The sequence below is a fragment of the Rhinatrema bivittatum genome, chromosome 10 (assembly GCF_901001135.1).
Source record: "Rhinatrema bivittatum chromosome 10, aRhiBiv1.1, whole genome shotgun sequence".
NCBI lineage: Eukaryota > Metazoa > Chordata > Amphibia > Gymnophiona > Rhinatrematidae > Rhinatrema > Rhinatrema bivittatum.
Window position 1 is genome coordinate 86774529 of NC_042624.1, and position 21879 is coordinate 86796407.

The window sequence follows — 21879 nt, forward strand, 5'->3', positions numbered from 1 at the left end:
TCTCTTTCCCTTGGCCAGAATGTGGAGAGGGAGAGAGAAAGAGATGAGGCAGAGTGTGTGGGTAGGGGCAGAGCATAAGAGAGGGTGGGCAGAGTATGAGGATGGGGAGAGGCTGGGCAGAGTGAGGGAGTGGGGAGGAGAGAGAGAAGCTGGACAGAGAATGGAAAGACAGGCTGGACAGGGTGTGGAGGTAGGGGAGAAACATGATAACAGAAAAAGACTGTATAGCCCATTCGCCCAGAGAGAGAGGCTGGACAGCGGGTAGGGAGTGATGGGGACAGAGAGAGGCTGGACAGACAGAGTGAAAGAGGCTGGGCAGAGTGTGGGGGGAGAGACAGGCTGGCAAAGTGTGGAGAGACAAAGAACGAGAGAGAGGTTGAGCAGAGTGGTGGATGGGAAAGACAGAGGGACAGAGAAGCTGGATAGAGTGTGGGGAGAGACAGACAAACTGCAGGCAATTTTTATGACAAACCTGGATTATTGTAATTCACTATATATCAGTTTGACAGCCATAGCATATAGAGCGTTACAGTTATGAGAGAATACAGCAGCAAGATTTATTTCTGGGAAATAAATGAGAGAGCGTATCTCTCCAATACTTTGCAAGCTTCATAGCTCCCATTTCAGTCAAAAGTCATTTATAAGGTGTCCATCCTTGTACATAAATTGTTAGCATGTGATTCCCGCCCTTGGGTGAATGTACTCCTATGTATTTACAATCCAACCAGTGAGCTGTGCTCTTCCTAAAGGGGACAACTAGAAGTTCTGACAGAACGTCAAGCCCGGTTAGTAGAGAGAAGAGAACGATTGTTTTCTGTGGCTGCTCCAATCTAATGGAACTCAACTCCCTTACAAACTGCGAGTAACATTCGTGGACCCTTCTGCTGTGGCAAGGTTGGCTCAGCCTACAGGGAAGGTCCCATAGGTCCTCACTGCCGGCTGGCAGAGCTACGCTGGGAAGAAATGTATCAGGAACTTCACCTATACCAACTCCTTTCCCCTTAGGTTGAACTCTTGGCTTCCGGGGACCGGCAGGTCTTAAGCGGGAATCTCATAGGAGATGGCGTGGGCGTAGGTCCAGTACCAAGCGAGGGTCAGAGGCAGGCGGCAAACTAGAAGGTTCAATGTCCAGGCAGGAGTCTGACGCGGGCAGCAGGCAAGAATGGTCAGTGTCCGGGCAAAGGTCAGATCTAGAAGTCTGTCCAAGGGCAGGCAGAGGAGAGAAGGAGGAGGACAGACACAGAAGGGCGGGAAAGAAGGCAAGGCTGGATAGGACGAGGCAGGGTTACAACAAGCCGGCACACGGAACACTGCACATGATAATCTGTACAAAGACATTTAAGGCAATGTTACAAACCCATCTTTATCGGTTAGAGTTATTAGCCGTGATATGGCTGAGTTGGGCTGATGACATGCTAGGATGCACTGACTTTGAGCAGTTTTTTATTGCTTTGTTTGATAGAGGTTTTTGTTTTGAGTTGTTTTAATTTATCTTTGTTTTAATTATGTATTTTCTTCCTTTTCACTGCATAGGGCCTTGGCATGGGCAGTTTATAAATATCAATAAATAAATAAATCACATGTAGGATCAAAAATACCCAAACAGAGCAGCTAATTAGTCCTCTCAATCGAGTAGGCTATGCGCATCGATTTTAGTTTGTGACGGTGGTTTATCCTTATTATTAATATATGGGTAGTTGTGTTTTACAGTTCATAAACAAAAATAATTGCCCAGTTGTGGTTATACACCAACATCACTTTCGCTACCTGCGGGCATAGCAAAACTCCTACTAACCACTCGCATGGTTCCTGGCTCCTGAGAGTGTTCACAGCATGAGAAAAGCAAACTTTTGTGTTGTAAATACCCTTGGTGACTGCCAAGTGAAAATATGTGCTTTCATCAGTAGAGCAGGTAGTGGGCTGGCTGAAGCAAGAAAGATAAATATTGATACTCTGGTGTAGTCCTTAGGAAGTTTCAGCAGCCTGTCTTTGGAGAAGATACTAGCACTCCCTTCTGAGTCCATCCCACTCGCAGCTCAGGAAAAATGTCCCGCTACTACACAGGAGCTAAGGTGAGCGGGTGAAACCCAACAGGATTATTATTTATTTATTTAGTTCCCACCTTTTCCGTGGTTTCTCAAGGTGAGTTCCATTCGGGTACTGCAGGTATTTCCCAGAAGGCTTGCAATCTAAGGATCCTATTTACTAAAGCTTTTTGCCCATTCTTTCCTATTGGGGAAAACACAGCTTAGTAAATCAGATCCTAAATTCATACCTGGGGCAATGGAGAGTGAGGTGACTTGCCCAAGGTCACAAGGAGCAGCAGTGGGATTTGAACCCTGGTCTGTAGCCTGCTGCTCTAACCACTAGGCTGCTCCTCCACTCCAGGTGCAGGATACAAAATTTAGCTCTCCCATATGACCATATCTTGTTAACATTCATTCCACACTTCACAGCTTTGCAAAATGTTGCACTGAGGTGCCGTTTGGTTCATTCATGTGTTTGAAGGAATAATACCGGTAATAATTAACTGGTCTCAGGACATTGTTACACCTTTTTTATTTTATAGTCCGAAGTGTACTGATTGTTACACGTCTACATACATAAGCCATAACTGTTCAGGGACTTTTCAGTGCCCTATTTTCCATCAAGGATAGCCATGAAATCTTGAGAGGGGAAGAGGCGGATGCCATTGCAGTAACAGAGCGGGACACCTCGGGCCTTGCCAATGTGGTCACTCCCTATTTGATTGGAACTGTGCTGAGAGCTTTCAGGAATGTTTGGTGCAGCAGCAGAGAAGCAGAATCACGATGTCCTCTAGCGAGAAAAGAGGCCACAGGCTTGGGGGGGAGAGCATGGCGATCAATAACTTGGTTAGTTTATAGTAAAGAAAAGGAGGTCAAGGTAGACAAGACGATGCAGTGCAGGAAGGCCGAAGAAACAACAGGAGTATGGTCATGAGAAGATAACGATCCTGATCCAAGGTCCAGCGAAAGTACCGATCAGTGAATCCTGGGGAAGGAGAACAGGAATTTCTGTAAGCAAGCAACGTGCCAGTGATCAAACAGCGCTTCTCTAAAATCAACAATGATCTTTGGAATACATAAGCAGAGAGGTCTAAATTAGAAGGGCACACTCCAGTTTGAATACTTTCACAATCACCAAACCCATTAACCATATGTAAGTATTGCCTTGAAAACCGGGTTACAATTTTATTCCCACTGATTGTCCTATATTGAAAATGCATGTAAAAACGAAGCGAACTTGAATTATTTCTTTTCCTCACAATGTCTTGTTCTAATTTTTTTTTTTCAGAAGCTAAAGTCTGTTTTGCCAGAAAGACTGGCAGTGTGGGAGAGAGTACAGCAGAAATCAATGACAAGATATAAAATTCCAAACAGTAAGAAAGTTCTTAGCAATGGAAAAAGAGTTATTTCTTTGACCTGGAGGCTTCCTCCTGTTGCCTTCTACTTGCAAGTCAGTTGGAGCCAGGATTGGGTTCTGACACCAAGAGCTTTCATTTGCAAATCCCAGGGAATTTTCCCCTATTTTATATCTCCTCCTGGAACCCTGTGATCATGGGCCCTGAATCTGACCACCAGGTGTCACCGCCGCGCGACTGACCGACTCCCTTTCCCCAGGGGCTGTGAATACTGACCCCGTTGCAACCTCAGCCCTGGCTGACCCAAGCAGCAGAAAGCCTGAGCCCAAGTCCCACTCTGTGGCAGCTGTACCACTGGGCCAGTCTCAAAGGATTTTTTTTGTTGGAATATAAGTTTTAGCCAGTTTCTCCAGCTGAACTAACCCAGCTATCGCTGATATGGTAGTGCATGGGCCTGACTCTGGCCGCGGTGAGCACGGTAGTCGATCACGCCTTCCCCTCTACATACATGATCTATTTTAGCAAGAGAAGCCCAGAAAACATCTTCTTTCGTTTCCTTTAAACTTGCACAGCACAGCTGTTTCACTTCCTTACAGTGATCACGCTGATCTTTACTGTGGCTACAGAAGAAGCAGTGGGTGTATTATTTACAGACTTTCTGTTTCAGCAAGTGCAGAACTTGCATCCTTTCACCTATTCATTCTGTAGTCACCTCCTCCCAGTTACAGGGGTCATGGAGGTGCTGAATTGGACCTGAGGGCAGGGAGCCAAGAACAGCAGCAGGGACGTACTCCCCATGGCTTGCGATTATTTTGAGGTAGCAAGGTCCAGATATTTGCATTAGTAGGAGAAAACAGTTTATTTACAGTCGATAATTCTTATCCGCACTGATCAGGGTTTTCTATGCCTCTTGCCTCTTTGCCACAACTGTGAGGGCCTCTACTTTCACTAGTCAGGAAAGGGTTTGGAGTGAGCTTCCCCGAGCACAGGGAATATCTGTTTGGTCAGGGCAGCACAGATTCCATATGTGTCCAACCCACAAGATGCCCTCCAGGAATATGCTGCTTTCTGGCCACCATACCAGTACGTGTGGATTGTCCCCTTTGTCCTTCAGAAGTAGAGACGGGAACTTCAGGGATACTGGGGCCCAGATGTCAACTACTCAGTTCCCCACTTCTCTATGCAAAAACATTTTAATTTTTATCTTCAAATATTTCTCTTAACAGAAGTCAGTCATCTAGCCCAATATTTAAAAAAATGGTAAAAGAAGAAATGGTAAAGGAAGGGGAAAGCATACCCATTGAATGTCAGACTGATGATTTCTAATGGTGCATGAAGCCACTTTGAGCTGCCATCACTGGAAGAAAAAAACCTTCTGCATCTATCCACTTCAACATAACCATTGCTTTAATCAATCTTTATAACTTTCATTTACTTTTTGTCTTCTGATTGTGATGCAACTCCATGTATAGTTCTTTTAGATGCAATGCAATTCAGTCTTATTGAGCCAACAGTATTCAAACACAAATACTTATCTTTTCAAAGCTTATGCAGACTTCTGGAAAACGAACAACGCCGACATGGCCAATGTTTCGCAACTTTAAACCGCTACTTCAGGGCGTTCCGTTTACTTACTTCATTTCCAGCCACTCGAGGGAGTCTGAAAAAGAGAGTCTACTTCAAAGACTTCACAAGTTCGCATTTTAGCCAATCAGAGAGCTCTGGAACCCCCAGAGCCAATGAGAACCTTCCCTTAAGTTTAAAGCCCACTCAGAAGTACCGACCATGTACTCACTCCATACGCACAAGTATTTGAACTTAATACAATATGATCTTGCTTAAAAGGCGATATCAAAGCTTATCTTTTTTCAAAAACTTATAAAAGCTTCTGATGAAACACCACCAAAATTAGCTTTTATTTAAAGTGATGCCACTCAATAAACGCATTCAACCCAGCAGGGGACACTGGACCTAGTCAAAAAATCCAATCTATGATTGACTATTTATAATAAACAATTATTCTAAATGGCTGTATATAAATTTGCTCTTGCTTTGAATGTAAATTCACTCTCACTTTGTATACAAATGCTATCTATGGGCCTGCAACTAGGCTAAAGTGCCAGCACGACTTTGGTATGTTTTAAACATGACTCTGAAATACTGTGGCCTAATAATTTTTAGCTTGTACAACACTTTCTATCTAGCATTTTCCCTTCTGCAGCAACTGTCTGTCTAGCAAAGGCAAAGCACAAAACTGAAGATAGCTAGAGGTTTATAAAATAATGAGTGAAATGGAATGAGTAAACGTTAATCAGTTGTATACACTTTGAAAAAATGCAAAGACATTAAAAAATGATAATAGAAAATACTTTTTTACTCAATGCATAATTAAGCTCTGGAATTTGTTGCTAGAGGATGTGATGAAAGATGTTAGTGTAGCTGTGTTTAAAAACAGTTTGGACAAGTTCCTGGAGGAAAAGTCCATAAATCATTATTAAGGTGGAGTTGCAGAAATCCACTGCTTATTCTTGGGATAAGCAGCTTGGAATCTCTCTGCCCCTTGGGATCCTGCCAGGTACTTGTAACCTGGATTGGTCACTGTTGGAAACAGGATGCTGGGCTTGATGGGCCCTTGGTCTGACCCAGTATGGCAAGTCTTATATTCTTAAATGCCATAGAATGCTTCTAAGTAATTATAAAGCTACTTATGATCAAAAATAAAAAAAAAAACTTAGGAGAACAAGAATAATAACTTCTCGTGTGACATGGCAAAAAGTGTTTCACTGTCTCTTTACTGCACTCCTTCACAAGTTTTAAATGTTATAGGGCCCTAAGCACTACATCATCACACTTAAGAGAATCAGGAACATAAACAAAGAGCCTAGTGATGGATACCGATGCATGGATAGATAGGATAGGGCTAGTGCAAGGAATCTCAGGTAACAGATAACAGCCCTCTGCTTTCTTATCCAGCCCCTTCCCTCCCGGGTAGTCTGTAGGGAACAGGAGAGGAGGTGGTAAGGCTGAGGTTGGAGTAGACTGAACAGAAAGGAGAAGAATCACTCTGCTCCCTAATCCAGCCCCACTTTTCCTGTTGCTCCCCCCCTCCCCTACTGTCCTACAGGCAACAGGAGAAGAGGGGTGACTTTGGAGTGGACAGAGCAGAGCAAAGAATGGAACACCCACCGTTCCCTCATCCAGCCTCTCCTCTCCTGTTTACTCCTCCTCCCAGGCAGCCTGTAGGAAACAGGAGAGAAGGGGGGTCAGATTTCCCAGGTATGTGCACACACCCTGAGCAGCAGAGGCACTGGTTATTGATGGTGACACCCAGACTGGATTAGGGAGCAGAGTGGTTCTTCTCGTGTCTGTTCAGTCTCTGATTCTTACAAGACCAACAAAAAAATCCAGCATCTCAGTCTCCTTCCATGAATTATTACCAAGTTTTCTCATAATCCACACAGATGCCAAAACTAGCAAGCCATTGTTCAGAAGTATTTGGCCTCCACAAGCTCCTTGAAGTTTAGGTTTTAACCATGGCCACTCTGTATAGATTATCTCAGTACGTTTTTGGTAGCCTGATACTGTCATACCATTGCTATGGCTAGAAGGAAATGAAGAGCTGAGGTAACCTGTGGTCATTTTGGTGTAATATTTCTGCATAAAAGTGACCTGTGGGGGTGCGGCAGTTTCAACCCTAAATCAAAGGCACGGGGTAACTTGCACAGAGCGGCAGTGACAACCCTAAACACTTTGCTGGGAAGACTGGATGGACCTTTTTGGACTTTATCTGCCGCCATTTACTATATGTTGTGTTACTACAATAGAAGTAAACTTGTTGCTTCATGCAGGTTGCTCTGTGGCTACCCTCATAACCTGTGGTACCAATTAAGTCATGCTTCCTTGTAGCCACTGTAGTTCTAGGTGAGTGTGACTGCCTGTACTGGTTCTGCTGGCTGTGTAGCCTCAAGTTAATGAGCTGCCATGATCTAGGAGATGGAACATGTCTAATAACTCCATGTTGCACACACACCTAGGTATTAATTGTAGGGGAGATGTACAATATGTAACTGGAATGCATCTTTATTTTAGAAAATACAGTAGCTTATAAGTCTACACTGTTTTGGAAGATGAGTGTGTGCTTCATTAAATTCATATTATATGAGTTCAAATCAATATTTGTTATTTTGTATACCAAATTGCCAGTGAATGTACAAGTGATGGGTGAAAGACCCAATTCTGTCCCACCATTGTTGCAACATAGACCTACAGAAATTAACTCACACAAATGTTTAACAATTGATTGAGTTCTGCAGTTTGGCCAGTTCCACACTATGCATTGTTGATTGTGAAGTTTTGGGTTAAAAAATTGTGCCTCCAGATTTTCACGACAGGTTGATCCAGTCCTACTTTTTACCACGCTGCATGCATGAACGTGTAGTCTTGCACTTCTTAATGAATACAAAGGTAAATCAGAACCACAAGTCCTAGCAATCGATGGGGGTTAACCAGGCCTGGAATAGCCTGTCCTGAAAATCTGCAGCCAGTTGGCAACCCTAGCATAATAAGTGCCCACCTCGGACAATTGCCTGAGATTTTGTTTTTCTCACTTTTGAAAGGAGCACAGATCTCTAAGAACTTCACATGTCTTATTCTGACAGATAGTTATCACTGTGGCTAGATGTCAACATGGGCCACACCCATACATTCCTACAATATTATTCATGTTAACTCTGTGATCTGGAAATTCAAGTTTTCATGAAAATCTGGGACAAAGGTGTTGCCCATTTATTTAAGCCTGATACAATACGGCCAGAGCTTCATTCCTAAAGCATCGGCTTTCTTCTTTCGATCAACCTCTTAGGTGCTTGGCAATGGTAAGGCTATTTGGTAAAATTGCATCCTATTGCAAAACCATTGAAGAGTTCATCGTGTGTGCATGTGTGTATATATGTATGTATATTTGTTGTTATAGGAAAGTAAGTCTCCTGTTTTGAATTAGAGCATAAATGGCTATATATGTGAATATACTTTTGTGAATATAATCAAATTGTTTGAATATAATCAAATTGTTGAAATATAATCCACAGTGACTAGAGTTATACCTCCATTCATTCTTGCGAACAGGGTTGGATTACTGTACTGGGACACCAGGGCATTTTGCAGTTGGACGGTGCTGTGGACAAGCCCTGCTCACAGACCCCATTCGATATCAGAAGTGTGCCTTTTCCATCTTTTATCGTCTGTTCTCCACTCCCTTCTCAGTCCCTGGTCTGGCCCTCACATTCCGCCACCTTCTCCTCTTTCCTGCAGTTAAAGTCCTAGAGTGTGCTTTGATCCATGCAGAACCTGGTAGATCTCGCATCGTTCCCTCAGACACGGTTAGCGCTAAGAGACTGGCATGAATGGAGATCAGAAGCAATTCAGCACATTTTTCTCCTGCCGGTTCAGAGTAGCAAGGAATGAGATATTAGCAGAAAGAGGAAACTGGACCAGGAAATGATGGGGGGGGTAAGAGGAAGCGGGACGGGAAAGGAGAGCAAGGAAGGAACGGATGGATTTGGAAAATAGAAAGGAGGGTGAAGAGGGGACTGGACTTGGAATCAATGAGGGGAAGAGGGAAAAGAGGACTGAGGATTGAGATGGTGTGCTTATGTTGGGGGAGGACCTGAAATTAGCAAGGAGGGAGAGAGAGTTGTAAATTGAATTGGAGGTGTAACAGGAGGAGCAGAGTGATAGGGAACATGAGAGAGAGATCAGGAATCAGTTTGGCAATGATGGGGAAGAAGAGAGCTCTGGGGGATCAAGTTGCTGGAAAATAGAGGAGGAAAGATGATGGGGGACCAAACTGAGGAGAGAGGACTGAGGATCAGGTTGGTGGGACATGAGGGAGACAAGACCAAAAACTGAGCTGGGCGGAGGAGAAGGGAAAGGAGATAATATTGAGCAGAGTGAGGAACATGAAAGAGGCAATGGGGAAAGAGGTGAGAGTGATGGTAGGAATGGGTGAGACATGAAGGGATGGGATCATGGGGAAGGAGGAAGAGATGAAGGCTGTGAGGGGCAGAGGATATTAAGTGAGGAGATGGAGTCTGGAATGGGGATGATGAGAGAGTAAGGGCTGAGAAGCAGATGAGAAGTAGAGATCAGGAAATGGAAGGTTGGATGGGGTCATAGACGAGGACTGAGGAACTGGGAGGGGATGATGACAAATTACTGATACAAGCAATGGAGGAAAATATTCAGAAGAGGAAAAGAAGTAAAAGAGGAGGAGGGGAGAAGAGGGCAGAGAAGAGAAAAAGATGGTGAGAAGTGAAATATAAGAAGTTGAATGAATGTAGGAGGGATACATGAAAGGAAAAGTAGAAATGGAAAAAGATGAAAGAAGCAAAAGAGAACAAAGAAAAGGAATTGTAGAAGATAAAAACAAGGGAGAGATTGAGAAAAGTAAAATGATAAAAATACTACTGACAATTGGTGGGTAAAAACCTTTATTTTTTCAATTTAAATACTGGATTATTTGACTTTTGAAAGTTTTAAAATTCATATCTACACCTTTAGTTTTTTTCATAGGCTGTATTGCTTTACTCAGGTTAATTCTGTCTCCTGCTCTAGTTAGCACATTTGTGACATATTTTTCCAGGGGACAGAGTCATTCTGTATTAACTTTCCTCTCCTTCAGCCCCTGAAGTCAAGAGGTGGAATTTGAGCTGTCTGGAAGTGGAGGAGAGAGGGTGATGGAAGAGTGAGATGAGTAGTGAGGGAAAAAGGGGGAAAGAAGTGAGGAATATAGACAATGGGGGTAGAGGGGTAAGACAATGGGGGTAGAGGGGAAGAGAGGAATATAGGACAATGGGGGTAGAGGGGTAAGAGAGGGAGGGGTTCGGATAAGACAAGGCAGAAGCACTGGTGGCGCGTAGGGGCCTAAGGAGAGGTGTTGTGGCAGAGAGCAGTTGGGGGGAAGGGGAAAGAGTGGATGAGAAGGGCTGGCCCTGTGGCTCATTTGGTAAATGCAGTGCCCTGCCATGTGGAAGCTGCCCAGCTCAGCCCCACAATTAGGTCTCCCGCCGCAGAGGGGGATGGGCTGGAAAAGAGGGCCATGGAGCCAGGAAGGAGAGGGAAAATAGCAAGGTTGCTCTGAGCAGGTTATGTCAGAGTACGGATTGGGGAGATGAGATTACAGGGTTCAGGCTTAAAGTGGTGAAGGTGTCAAATGTCTGGGACGGAGGTGATGGGAAGGGGGATGGGGGTGTGCTGGGGTCTGGAAGCGAGGGGGTTCAGAGTGTGCTGGGGCTGGGCTGGGGAAGGGGGGAGAGTTCTGGGATCAGAATGGGGAGGGTGGGAGTTCTGGGCTGAAGCCAGGAAGGGGGCCTGGCATGTGCTGGGCTTAAGCTGGGGAGGGGATCAGAATGAGCTGGGGCTGGACTGAATAGCATATCAGCTAGTTTGCCTCGATATTTGCCAACGCCACTACTTGACATTTAGTATTACTATTAATATCCTATCTAAAATCAAGGGGGCAGTTTACAAAATGGGGCAAAATTATATTAAAGGAAATTGATTTTACAAGCAAAAACTGCACGTAGACACACAGAAAGCTATGTAACGTGCACAGTCCTCAAACAGGGCTTCTTGTGACTTATTCATGGGTACGCCGAGGGTGGGCAAACTACAACCTGCGAGCCAGAACCCGTCTGCTACCTCCTTTTTTTGTGGCCCACCTAGCTCCTTTTCAATCTCCATTCGCTCCAGGCCACCGATGTTCTGACCCAGGGCGATCATCAGTGGCCTGACATAGCCTGCGTTAGTGGGTCATCTGGGGCCTTCGAAGCTGATGTCGGGCTGGCAGATCTAGGGTGTCGTGGGCATGGGCGAGGAGCCAGCCGCCGCCAACGTGTTCCAGAAGAAATGGGGAGCCAGCTGCTGCTGCTGCCGTGCGGAAGAAAAGAGACGGCCATTGGGGGGGGGGGGGGGGGGGGGGGGGGGGGCAGGAAGAAAGGAAGCAAGCGTGGGAAGTATCAGGCTGGATCCTGTTATCTAGATGGGAGTGTACTGGGGGCCAGGGAGGGGAGAGTATCCCAGGGTCTGGCTGGGGAAAGTGGGGGGGGCTGTATCTATGGGGGATGGGGAAGAAAACTATAGTCAATCAGGTCCAAAGTGGTAAAGCATTGCTGTTTCTTTGCCAGGATGTCACTGGCCCTGCAGCATCCAGGCGCCCAGCGGCTCCGGGGTCAGGGCAATAGCCTGACTGGAGCTCTGCGGGGACCCCCCCCCCCCCCCCCCCATCTCCCCAACCTGCTCCATGACTGAAGATCCGAATGGGACTGCCTTCTGGCCCCTGGTGCACTTGAGAGCCATAAATGTGGCCCAGCGTAAAATAAGTTTTCACACCCCTGAGTTAGAAGCAGCGTTGCAATATCCTTCTCGCATTCATGGCTATTGTACTACCTATGCATTTTACTGTTAACCGCTTAGCACAGTTTTTTGGCTAGTGACAGTATTAAAAAAAAACCTGTAAATAAATAAATGTAACGAATCCCTTGAGGCAGAAGAAACGTGTTAATGCACAGGAGCCTGAGATGGCCTGTTCACTTCCTGCACGTGGACTAAAACAGTTGCTGGTTTATTTACTGTCTGTGAGTACCACCCTCCTTTTCGAGACAATTGCTGGCGTTGGGTCTGGAGCATCAAGTGAGAACCCCGAATAGGATGCCGGCAATTCCTGTTCATGCATTGTCTTCTCTTGTAGGACGGGGATGTGGAATTTGTGTGCACTGCCTATGGAAAGAATGCGGTGAAGGTGCTGCACATTAAGAGAGATGGGAAGCGGCACGCTATCAAGGAGGTGGAAGCCTCGGTGCAACTCACCTTGAAATCCAAGAAAGATTATCTGCATGGAGACAACTCTGACATCATCCCCACCGACACCATGAAGAACACCGTGTATGCCTTGGCCAAACTGAAAGGGGTACTCTCTGTAACTTTTCCCTTCATCCTACGCTGGTTTCTATTTAAGGCCGTAATGCCTCATGTGTAGTGAAAAATTAGCATTTTCATTGTATTACAGGTTAAACCTATGGGGGTGGAATTTTGAAAAGGTCTTCTGCAGGTAAAACAGTGCCCTACACGCAGAATGGCCTTTTACAAAACTGCATGCTCAATATGGGGGAAACATAGGCATGGACAGGACCTACGTGCGTAAGTTTCCCTGGACTGTGTGGAGGCGTTTTTTGGATTTGAAAAAGTGCATGCATAAATATTTCAGGGAACACCTGTGTGCATGTTTTAGCGGGAGTAGCTTGTGTGGGTAAATTTGGTGGGATAATGTTCGTTAGGTCCGCTTTGAAAATCAGTGTAACTTGTGGGCATATTTATGTGGGATGTAAGTGCACTGTGAGGAATTTCCTGACTCTGCAGTTTTAGAGGATCAGCATAAAACACACATTGCTTCTCCCTGAATTAGTGAGGAAGTAGGGGCAACCTTTCTTTACTGCTTGAACTTGTCAGACTTTGTCAGGGTCCTGGTATTTTTTTTGGGGGGGGGCTACAGGAGGCCCCATCTGTGGCCTTGGCGTGGATAAGATGAGTTTGGCCCAAATGTTCTTCAGGCACTTGGGATTAACTAAAAGCCATACGCTATAGTTCAGCCCGATGAACGTGAGTCACGCGATTGATCATTTCTTTACAAGTTGTTTGGGGCAGGTTTAGTTTTAATGTAGCACACACTTTCCACCTTCTAAACAGTGGCTATATATAAGCATAGAGAGACTGACCGATTACGCAAACCCAGCAGATTAGGGTGCCATGTGCAGTTTACTAGTAACACATACACTTCTTATACAAACCCCAAGATGACTACAAATGTACCTTTTAACATTTTTATTTGTAAAGTTCTCAAGTTGCTCCCCTTCAATGTTCACAAACCATCTTTCAAACACTGTCACAAACTACATCATGCACACTGTATTGGATTAGCTCCTGGAAGCTACTTTATGAAATGTTATCATATACATGCACCAGGAGCCAATCAGATCGCATCCTGTGTGATGCAGTTGGGTATTGTGGCCACCCCCATGAGTATAGAAGGAATACAGAACTGAGTAACACAAAGTATTTGATACAGGATAGGTAATGTACATCGATAATATCCCTGGTCTAATGCATGTAATACCTTAGTTGACTCCTTGTCTGCCTTAGGGTTTGAATTAATTATATCTGGTCCTACACATAAAGCAGGGCATTCTCTTGATTTAATGTTTATTAATTTTAAACCAGATTGCACCCCATCCATGAAATATACTCATGTACCTTGGTCAGACCATTATCTAATGCAATCCTCATATATAATTAAAACATGTCCCACAGCTGTAAGCGATTATCACGAATCTTTTTCCTATCATCCGCCGATAAACACTGAGGACCTTTCAGTGGGAACAGAGCAAAATTTAAATAGCATAAATTACTTACATAGCGAAAATGCCACCATGTCTTGGCTGCACTTTTCTAATAATACAGCTGATAAACTAACTCTCGTGAAAACTGTAACTAGAAAAAATAAAATAAAAGAGCACAAACCATAGTACAATAAAGAAATTAAATGCACAAAAAAATCCTTGCGTAAAAAGGAAAAAGCTTGGAGGAAAAATCCCACAAATTTGAACTTGGCAGCATATAGAAGTCTCCTGGCCTATTATAAGAAGCTTATTAATGAATCTAAAAAAGAATTCTTTAGTAAAAAAAATTCAAAATTATCTTCATAATCCAAAAATCCTGTTTTCGACGGTTCAGAATCTCATTAGAAATCCATCTGAAGATAGTGGCTCTCTGCCAGAATCAAAATGAACAGAAATTGTCAATTTCTTTAAACAAAAAATAGTACATTTACTAAATGGATTAGATAACAACACATCGGATAGAATTACCATGGGTATCAGGGATTACACGAAGTGGTCCAGCTTTGAGGAGGTTTCATCTCTAGAAATAGAAAATTTGATTAAAAAAAACATGAATCCTGCAACGCATCCTCTTGACGACATCCCTATCACGGCATTAAAAGCAACAGCTCATCTGATCTCCACTCCTATAGCAAAAATAATCAATCTTTCACTTCAGGAAGGTCACTACCCCCCAAATACTGAAAAGTGCAATAATTAAACCAATTCTAAAAAAACCTTCTCTCGATCCTTCATTACTAAACAATTACCGCTCAATTTCAAATGTATCTTTCCTAGCAAAATTAATAGAAAAAGTAGTACAAAAACAACTAACAGATCATCTTGAATGCAATAATATTTTATTCCCCTCACAATTCGGCTTCAGAAAGCACCATAGTACTGAAACATTACTTCTGGCACTCACTGATACAATCCTCAGAGGATTCAATAGCGGACAAACTTATTTCCTTATATTGTTAGACCTTTCTGCAGCTTTCGATATGGTGAATCATTCAATACTCATTGATAGATTAACTGAAATAGGGCTGGCTGACAACACAATCAAATGGTTCTCCTCTTACATTAAAAACCGACATTTTCAAGTTAAAATTAAAAATACAATTTCAGATGAAATAGAACTGAGCACAGGAGTCCCACAAGGGTCTTCCCTATCAGCCACCTTGTTTAATATTTACATGATTCCAATTTGTCATTTCCTAAGTGGACTAGGACTTCTGCATTATGTATATGCGGATGACATTCAAATTCTAATTCCAATAAATTCCTCTATTGAGTGAGTCTACTATAAATCTGATAGCTATGTATCTTGCCATGATTAAAACACTTTTGACTAACTTGAAATTAATACTGAACGTAGAAAAAAACTAAATCATTTATTTGGATAGGAGAACATGCCATGCTAAACTCCCGAACGTAACACTTGAAGATAACGACATCAATCTTGAAATCGGAAGCAACACACGTGATTTAGGAGTTATTATTGACTGCGAACTCAATTTCAAAAAACACATCTCTATTAAGTTAAAAGAAGGCTACAACAAATTGCATACACTTATGGGCGGATTTTCAAAGCCCTGCTCACGTAAATCCGCCCGGATTTACGCGAGCAGGGCCTTGCGCGCCGGCACGCCTATTTTCCATAGGCCTGCCGGCGTGCGCAGAGCCCCAGGACTCGCATAAGTCCCGGGGTTTTTTGTCGGGGGCGTGTCGGGGGCGGGGCCAATCGACGCAGGTATAGAACTAAATTGGCTCTTGTAGAATGTCAGTACAACAAAGAAATTATCACTGTATAACATTTTTATTTCTGTTTTAATAGATACAAACTATAGAAGGATTTGCCATGGACATCTGTGAACACTTTCTCTCATCCTTTAACCATGTCACCAAAGTCAGAATCCTTATTACGGAGGCTCCCTGGAAGGGCCTGGAGAAGGTATAACCGCAGAGTGTCGTCCCCCTGAATAATCTGTCCTGACTTCTTGTGTGACCGTTTACAAGGCAGCAAGCCCTTGTAGCACAGCACACATGGTCTTAGGCTATAGTACAGCTGGAGATCAGAACACTCTGGAGTCCATGGAGCAGTTCTTTATTCACAGTGCAGAAAAGGTAGAAGCATAAGTAGTCTGTTATCTCAGCAACACAATTCAAAGTGACAGCACTCATGGTTAGGACAGAAATGTTGATGGAGCTGCCTTCTCCTTATCCCCAGGGCCTGTCTGACCCCTCCTGGGTTTACTCTCTTATTCCCCTGCTTAGGGAAATGCCCTGGGACAAGAATTCCCTTCTGGGCTGTCTTAGGGTGGACAAGACTGGTCTTTTAAGGGGGTCTTGATATGCCCTCCTTTACACCCCTTTGGATACACATACACGTCACTTTATGTCTGGTTTATTATTTTGTATGTGTGTTTGCAGAATGGCAGAGGTCACATCCACGCGTTTATCTACACTCCTGATGGAATTCGTTTTTGCGAAGTGGAACAAAATCGAGGAGGTGAGCCAAAGATTTTCTCAGATTATCCACAATTACTGCCCGAAAAAGTTTTGTTTGCTGGGAAGGAAGCATAGAGACAGGAGAATTACTCCTCCTTCTTCATGAGGAGATAGTATTCAGTACTCACACTCTTCATATCTCTTCTTTGCTGGTCAAGGAATGAGTTCCGGCCAACTTGGTAGTCCATGATTCCTCCCAGATGGTTCGGTGGCACTGCCCAGGAGTCTACCATTGATACCCTGGAGCCATGGCCATGCTGGACACTAGCTAGATAGCTGCAAGGAAGGAGAGAGAGAGAGACTCCTCTACTCTGACTTCACTCCAGCTTTTAGCCCCTAAAGAAAGACCCATTTCCGCTCTGAGCACCATCCTAAATGGATTCTCAAGGAAATTCCCTCAAGCGGTTCTCCCTCAAAGCAATCACTTAAAGAAATATACCAAACCCCTTTAATAAACCTCTGCCATAATGACACGTCACCATAATCCCAAAAGCACAGGTTATGTGACAACCTTTAGAATTCCTTCAAGGTCAAATTTAAAGTGACAAGGATCTGATTTAAGGCCTCCATCACACAGGGGACAAGGGTGAGGCCAGGATGGGCTGGGGCTCTTCCCAGCAAAGTATGTGTGGTGAGTTAAAAATAAACTCCCCACGCATGCTTTCTGGTAGGGAGTTTGCATCTGCAAACTCTGCAGTTACTTTTGAACCCATGGTCGCTTGCAGGCTGAAAGTAGCCGTGGACTTGCAAGCTTACATGGAGCGTGTGAAAATTGTCTTCTTAGGGGGTAATTTTCAAATAGCCCATATAAGAAAGTCGGCAATGCCGCATGTGAGTTAGACCAATTTACAAAGCGGACTTACACACATAACTGCTCTGAAAATGATGGTTGTTCGCCATGTTTGAGGAGTTTGAATGTTGTGTATTGTGAGAGACTTGAGACGGTGTTATTTGGTGAGCTTTCACCCCTGATGAAGGATTGAATCCAAAACTTGGCCATGTTGGGAAGAGGAAACGGTGCTACTAAGTAATTTTACAAGCGTCTACCAACAACAATAGTTACAGACATTTGAGGAACATCACTCACATAACAGCTAAGTAACATCAAAGATATTCTATATGGAAAAACTATTGTATTTTGGGACTATTACAGTTGGATTTTTCACGGTTCCAATTTAGTGTGTTCAACACTTTTGATTCACATTTGATTTATACATATATAAAAAAAGGGGGGACGGTGGTCTGTTCATGATTATAATCATATCGTGGGTAATCTGGATGGTAACTGTATATTCATTATATGAAACTACCACTGTTCTCACTCAAAGAATTTTTGGAAATTTTTTTTTTTTTGATATAATGGCTGAAAATTATCCTTGCAAATTTATTCCTGCTAAAATGGGCGCACAAATTTTCCATGAAAATTTACATGTGCATATTTTAAAATCCAAATATATGCCCCTCCCCAACTCTGCGCCTAGGAATACTTGCATTCAGTCCAGGTACCCTACTGCGTCAACCTGACATATGTGCAATCGGAGCAGGTTATTAAGTAAAAGTCTGTTTTATCTGCAGACGTCCCTCCCTGTGCATGGCAGCCCAGAAATCTTATCTCGTATGCCTCATCTGTGTGAAGCTGCTCAGGACTAACCTAGGCAATGTGAACAAATGACAGTCCTCCGGGTGTTTCAACATTATGCTCTATGAAATGCATACATATAATATTTGTTGGATATTCAAATAAAAACTCAAACTCTCATTTTCTTTATTATGTAATCCGCACAGTGTTCCATCAGAAGATCGAAAAAGATGGACATACTTGATTTTTCAACTAGCTTCCATGAGGCCGAGGCTCAAACTTCAAAAATCAGTCTCATTGTTTATGATGTGTAAGAATGGAGCTGGTCTTTCTATTTTTCATAAAAATGGAGCTAATCTTTTTTTATCTTGAGAGTATCATCTGACAGTTTCTTCTTGCTCTTTTGAGCTTCCAACTCAATTGAAATTGGCCTGTATTAGACTGGACCTTTCATTTGAAACTTCCCGGGGTTCCTTTTCTGTATCCTTCTCCCAATTCAGCCTAGTCATCGCAGACACAATCCACACACAGGGGCCAGAAAGCATGGTTCCCTCCAGAACCCAGCTAACATGGATCCTAACTAGGTGTCTCCATTGAGCATTAACAGGAACTTCCCCCACCCACAGAGGCTGTGAAGGCTATCGCTGCAGTATCCCCAGTCCTGGTCAGCCCAAGGAGTGGACAAGCTGACCCAGCAACCGAAAGCAGGTCTCCTGCATGTCAGCGCACAGCATTTGCCACTGTACCACCAGACCTACTTCAAGATTCTAGATTCTGTAGCACATTATGCGATGAGATTCTGGGCAGGGTTTGTTTTGATGATTAAAACTGAATGTTCATGGAATATTGCAAGGAAAAAGTGCTAGAATTGTGTTTGGCAAAGATGGATTAATGGAGCAGGTGTACTACCATTTTTCAACTGTTTTTATGCACAGAGCCTCCTGTCATTCGATCTGGAATTAAAGACTTGAAGGTCCTGAAGACAACGCAGTCTGGGTTTGAAGGCTTCATTAAAGACCGTTTCACCACACTTCCTGAGGTGAAGGACCGCTGCTTCTCTACAGTTGTAAACTGCAAGTGGACCTACAGCCATTCTCAAGGCATAAATTTTGATGCTGCATGGTGTGTGCACTCAATATACTGAATTAAATGCTACTTTTAGCTAATTATCCTAAACTTTATTACATAGATGCCTATGCACTAAAACTTAGCTTCTACAAAAATTAGCAAGCTATGCCCAAAGGCGCTTGCATGCATGCTAAACCAGACCAAAAAAGACATGTTAGTATTAGCATCAGATTTATTGGATGCATACAAATATCATGGTACGCTGTCCTCCACAGGCTAACTGTGAGGGCAGTTCTTACCTTCCACCAGCAGTGGGCCTTATTGACTATCTGGGTAGTCCTCCAGCACTATGGCCTGTTGGTTAGACACTCTAGGTACTCTTGGCTCTATGGCATGTTCATCCTTCTAAAGGCCACGTTTGGCCTGTTGTTTCACATTTAACCCAGACTCTCTATGCACATTGCCATAGCTTGGTTGGTCTCAGATCCAGTTCCTGAAATGGTTCTAGTTTTGCTCTCATGTTTTGTCTTGCTTATGTATTCTTGATTCTTGCCTGTCTAGTCTGCTTCTGCCAGAGCCTTGGATCCTAGTCATAGGCTTGTCTTGCTTTTTGTCTTCACTATACACTCAGACTATAGTTCTTGTGGCTTTAATCTGAAGCTTTTCATTGGCCATACTCTCAGGCCATATATTCTGTTTTGTCTTGTCCTTTTCTGTTCTGTTTCTTTGTCCATGTCTGTGTAGGTATGCTTCTGTTCTCATTCCTGCAGCAGATTTGTCCTGCTCCTCAGAGTGCCTTTCAGTACCCTTATGTGTGTCTTTGCTTCCTATCTTAAGTCCTGCCAGCTACTAACATCTGAGGCTCAACCCAAGATGAAGATGGCCAGTATAGACAGAAGACTTCAGTTTCAGCATGCTCTATCAGCATCCAGCTCTGATCCTGTCCCTGGGGTAAACACGAGCAATATGCCCTTAAACTAGTTTGCACTTGGTAATCCATAATAGTTAATACCTGTCTCAGATCAGATGTCAATATTTAGCATATATTATCGAAAGAGTTTAGCTGCCAACAATCATTGTGGCGGAAATATGAAGGTGATGTAACACTCTACAAGGTTTTTAGGGGGCAATTTTCAAAACAATTTCCACTGGTAGAACAATGTGGGTAAAAGTAAGTTTCCCTGTACGTACCAGGATCAGTCCAGACGGTGGGTTATGTCCCCCGTCCAGCAGATGGAGTCAGACGAAGCTTCGGAGGGTGCTGCCTTATAAACCAGTGCACCCTCTGACACTCTTCAGTATCTTTCTGACTCCAGCAGATAGGAGCAGGGGAACCTCTGTTTCCCCAGTACTTGGATAGAGTACCTGTTTCTTTCCTTTCTTCTCTTAAGCTTTGTTAGATGGATCAAGTTATTTAAAAAAAAGAAAAAGATCATACTGCTTTAACTTGCCGACAGAACTGTTCCTTCTCTCTTGTCTGTCTACTTTCCCTCATTGGCTGTTGGGGTACGTTTTTGTGTGATTATTTGCTTCTTTTAGGGTTTTTTTCTCTAACGCAGCTCTACTGGGGGTGCACGTTGGAGGTTTCAACCTCTGCCCCCCCTCCTGCTGCGTCCCAACCCGCAGCCCCAAGAAAGCGCATTCCTTGGGGCTGCTGACCGCAGAGAGGTAACATTCCTTTGCTGGCGCTAGTGCATCTCCCGGGTCGGTGAGTTTGTAAGTGGAGGCGCTTTCCCGCTCCCCGCAGCACTGCCTGTTATTCCTTGCGGCTCTCCCCCCCCCCCCCCCCCTCCTTCCATGCCGAGGGCTTTCAGATGTGCAGCATGCGGGGAGCCGGGATCACGGCTCTCCCGCAAGGGGATCTGCACGAGGTGTCTCCCTGGTGGGGAGGGCACCTTGCAGCTGATGGGACGTTCTGTTTCGCGCGTCCAAGCGCGCCTGCACAGGCAGAGGCCGGCTCCAATCCCACTTAGCGCGGGAATGGTGGCCATTTTGGATTCAGAGCCAGCTGCATCGCCGCTCTCAGGAGAGGATTCGGAAGATGTTTCTGCACTTTTAGGACCTTTTTACCTCCTGGGGATCCCCCTGCTTTGCCCCCCCCCCCCAGGGCCCGCCTCCGTTTTCCACAGACTTTGTGCTCCTCATGCACAATGCATATCTGGCCAGAATGTCCCAGCCCCTGGATTCCGCGACAGGGTCTCCGCCTCCCAAAGTACTCAGGGAAGCTGATCCTCCTTCTGTGGGAGTTCCCCAGGGAGTAGAGGCCCCAGTTGGGGGGGCACTGGGGGCCCCTCAGGGGTCTTCCCGGGTGGTCTGGCTCTCTCCCCTGCGGGAGGGGTAGACTTGGTGCCAGACCCTGCATTGGATGATCCCCTGCTTGCGGCCCAGATGGAAGGGGACGACAGTAGGGTGCTCCGCATCTTTCAGAGAGATGAGTTGGACACCCTTATCCCACATATCCTACAAGAACTGGACATTGAGGACCCCAAGGATCCACCTGGCCCCACTACTTTGGGGAAGAAGTGAGACCCAGTGCTGGCGGGTCTCCGCCCTCCGACCAGGGCCTTTCCTACCCATCCTACCTTCCTTCAATTGTTGGCTAGGGAAAGGGATTCGCCTGAAGCCTCACTGAAGGTCAGCAGGGCAATGGACAAACTATACCCTTTCCCTGAGGACTTCATAGAACTACTTAAGGTCCCAAAGGTCGATTCCACAGTTTCGGCTGTCACGAAGCATACGACCATTCCGGTGACAGGAGGCATGGCTCTGCGAGATCAGCAGGACAGGAAGCTAGAAGTCTATCTCAAAAGGATGTTTGAGGTTTCCGTGCTGGGAGTCCGAGCCACCATCTGTAGCTCGCTTGCACAAAGAGTGGGACTTCGCTGGGTTCAGCAGCTCCTTACCTCACA

The 21879-nt window shown here is 44.5% G+C and overlaps 1 protein-coding gene across 4 annotated transcripts in view; it reads left to right on the forward strand.

The window, feature by feature from the left end:
* The window catches only part of LOC115099933 (uricase-like), a 66305-nt gene that overhangs the window by 27438 nt on the left and 16988 nt on the right, over positions 1 to 21879 (forward strand). For 2 of the 4 annotated variants that reach the window (XM_029617964.1, XM_029617962.1), the window contains 4 exons: positions 12129 to 12347; positions 15650 to 15766; positions 16246 to 16324; positions 18838 to 19024. In XM_029617964.1, coding sequence (XP_029473824.1) covers positions 12129 to 12347; positions 15650 to 15766; positions 16246 to 16324; positions 18838 to 19024 — 602 coding nt within the window. Of the gene's footprint in view, positions 1 to 1966; positions 2073 to 8218; positions 8257 to 12128; positions 12348 to 15649; positions 15767 to 16245; positions 16325 to 18837; positions 19025 to 21879 lie in introns of those variants that run through there. The other 2 variants (XM_029617963.1, XM_029617965.1) reach the window with 2 other exon arrangements.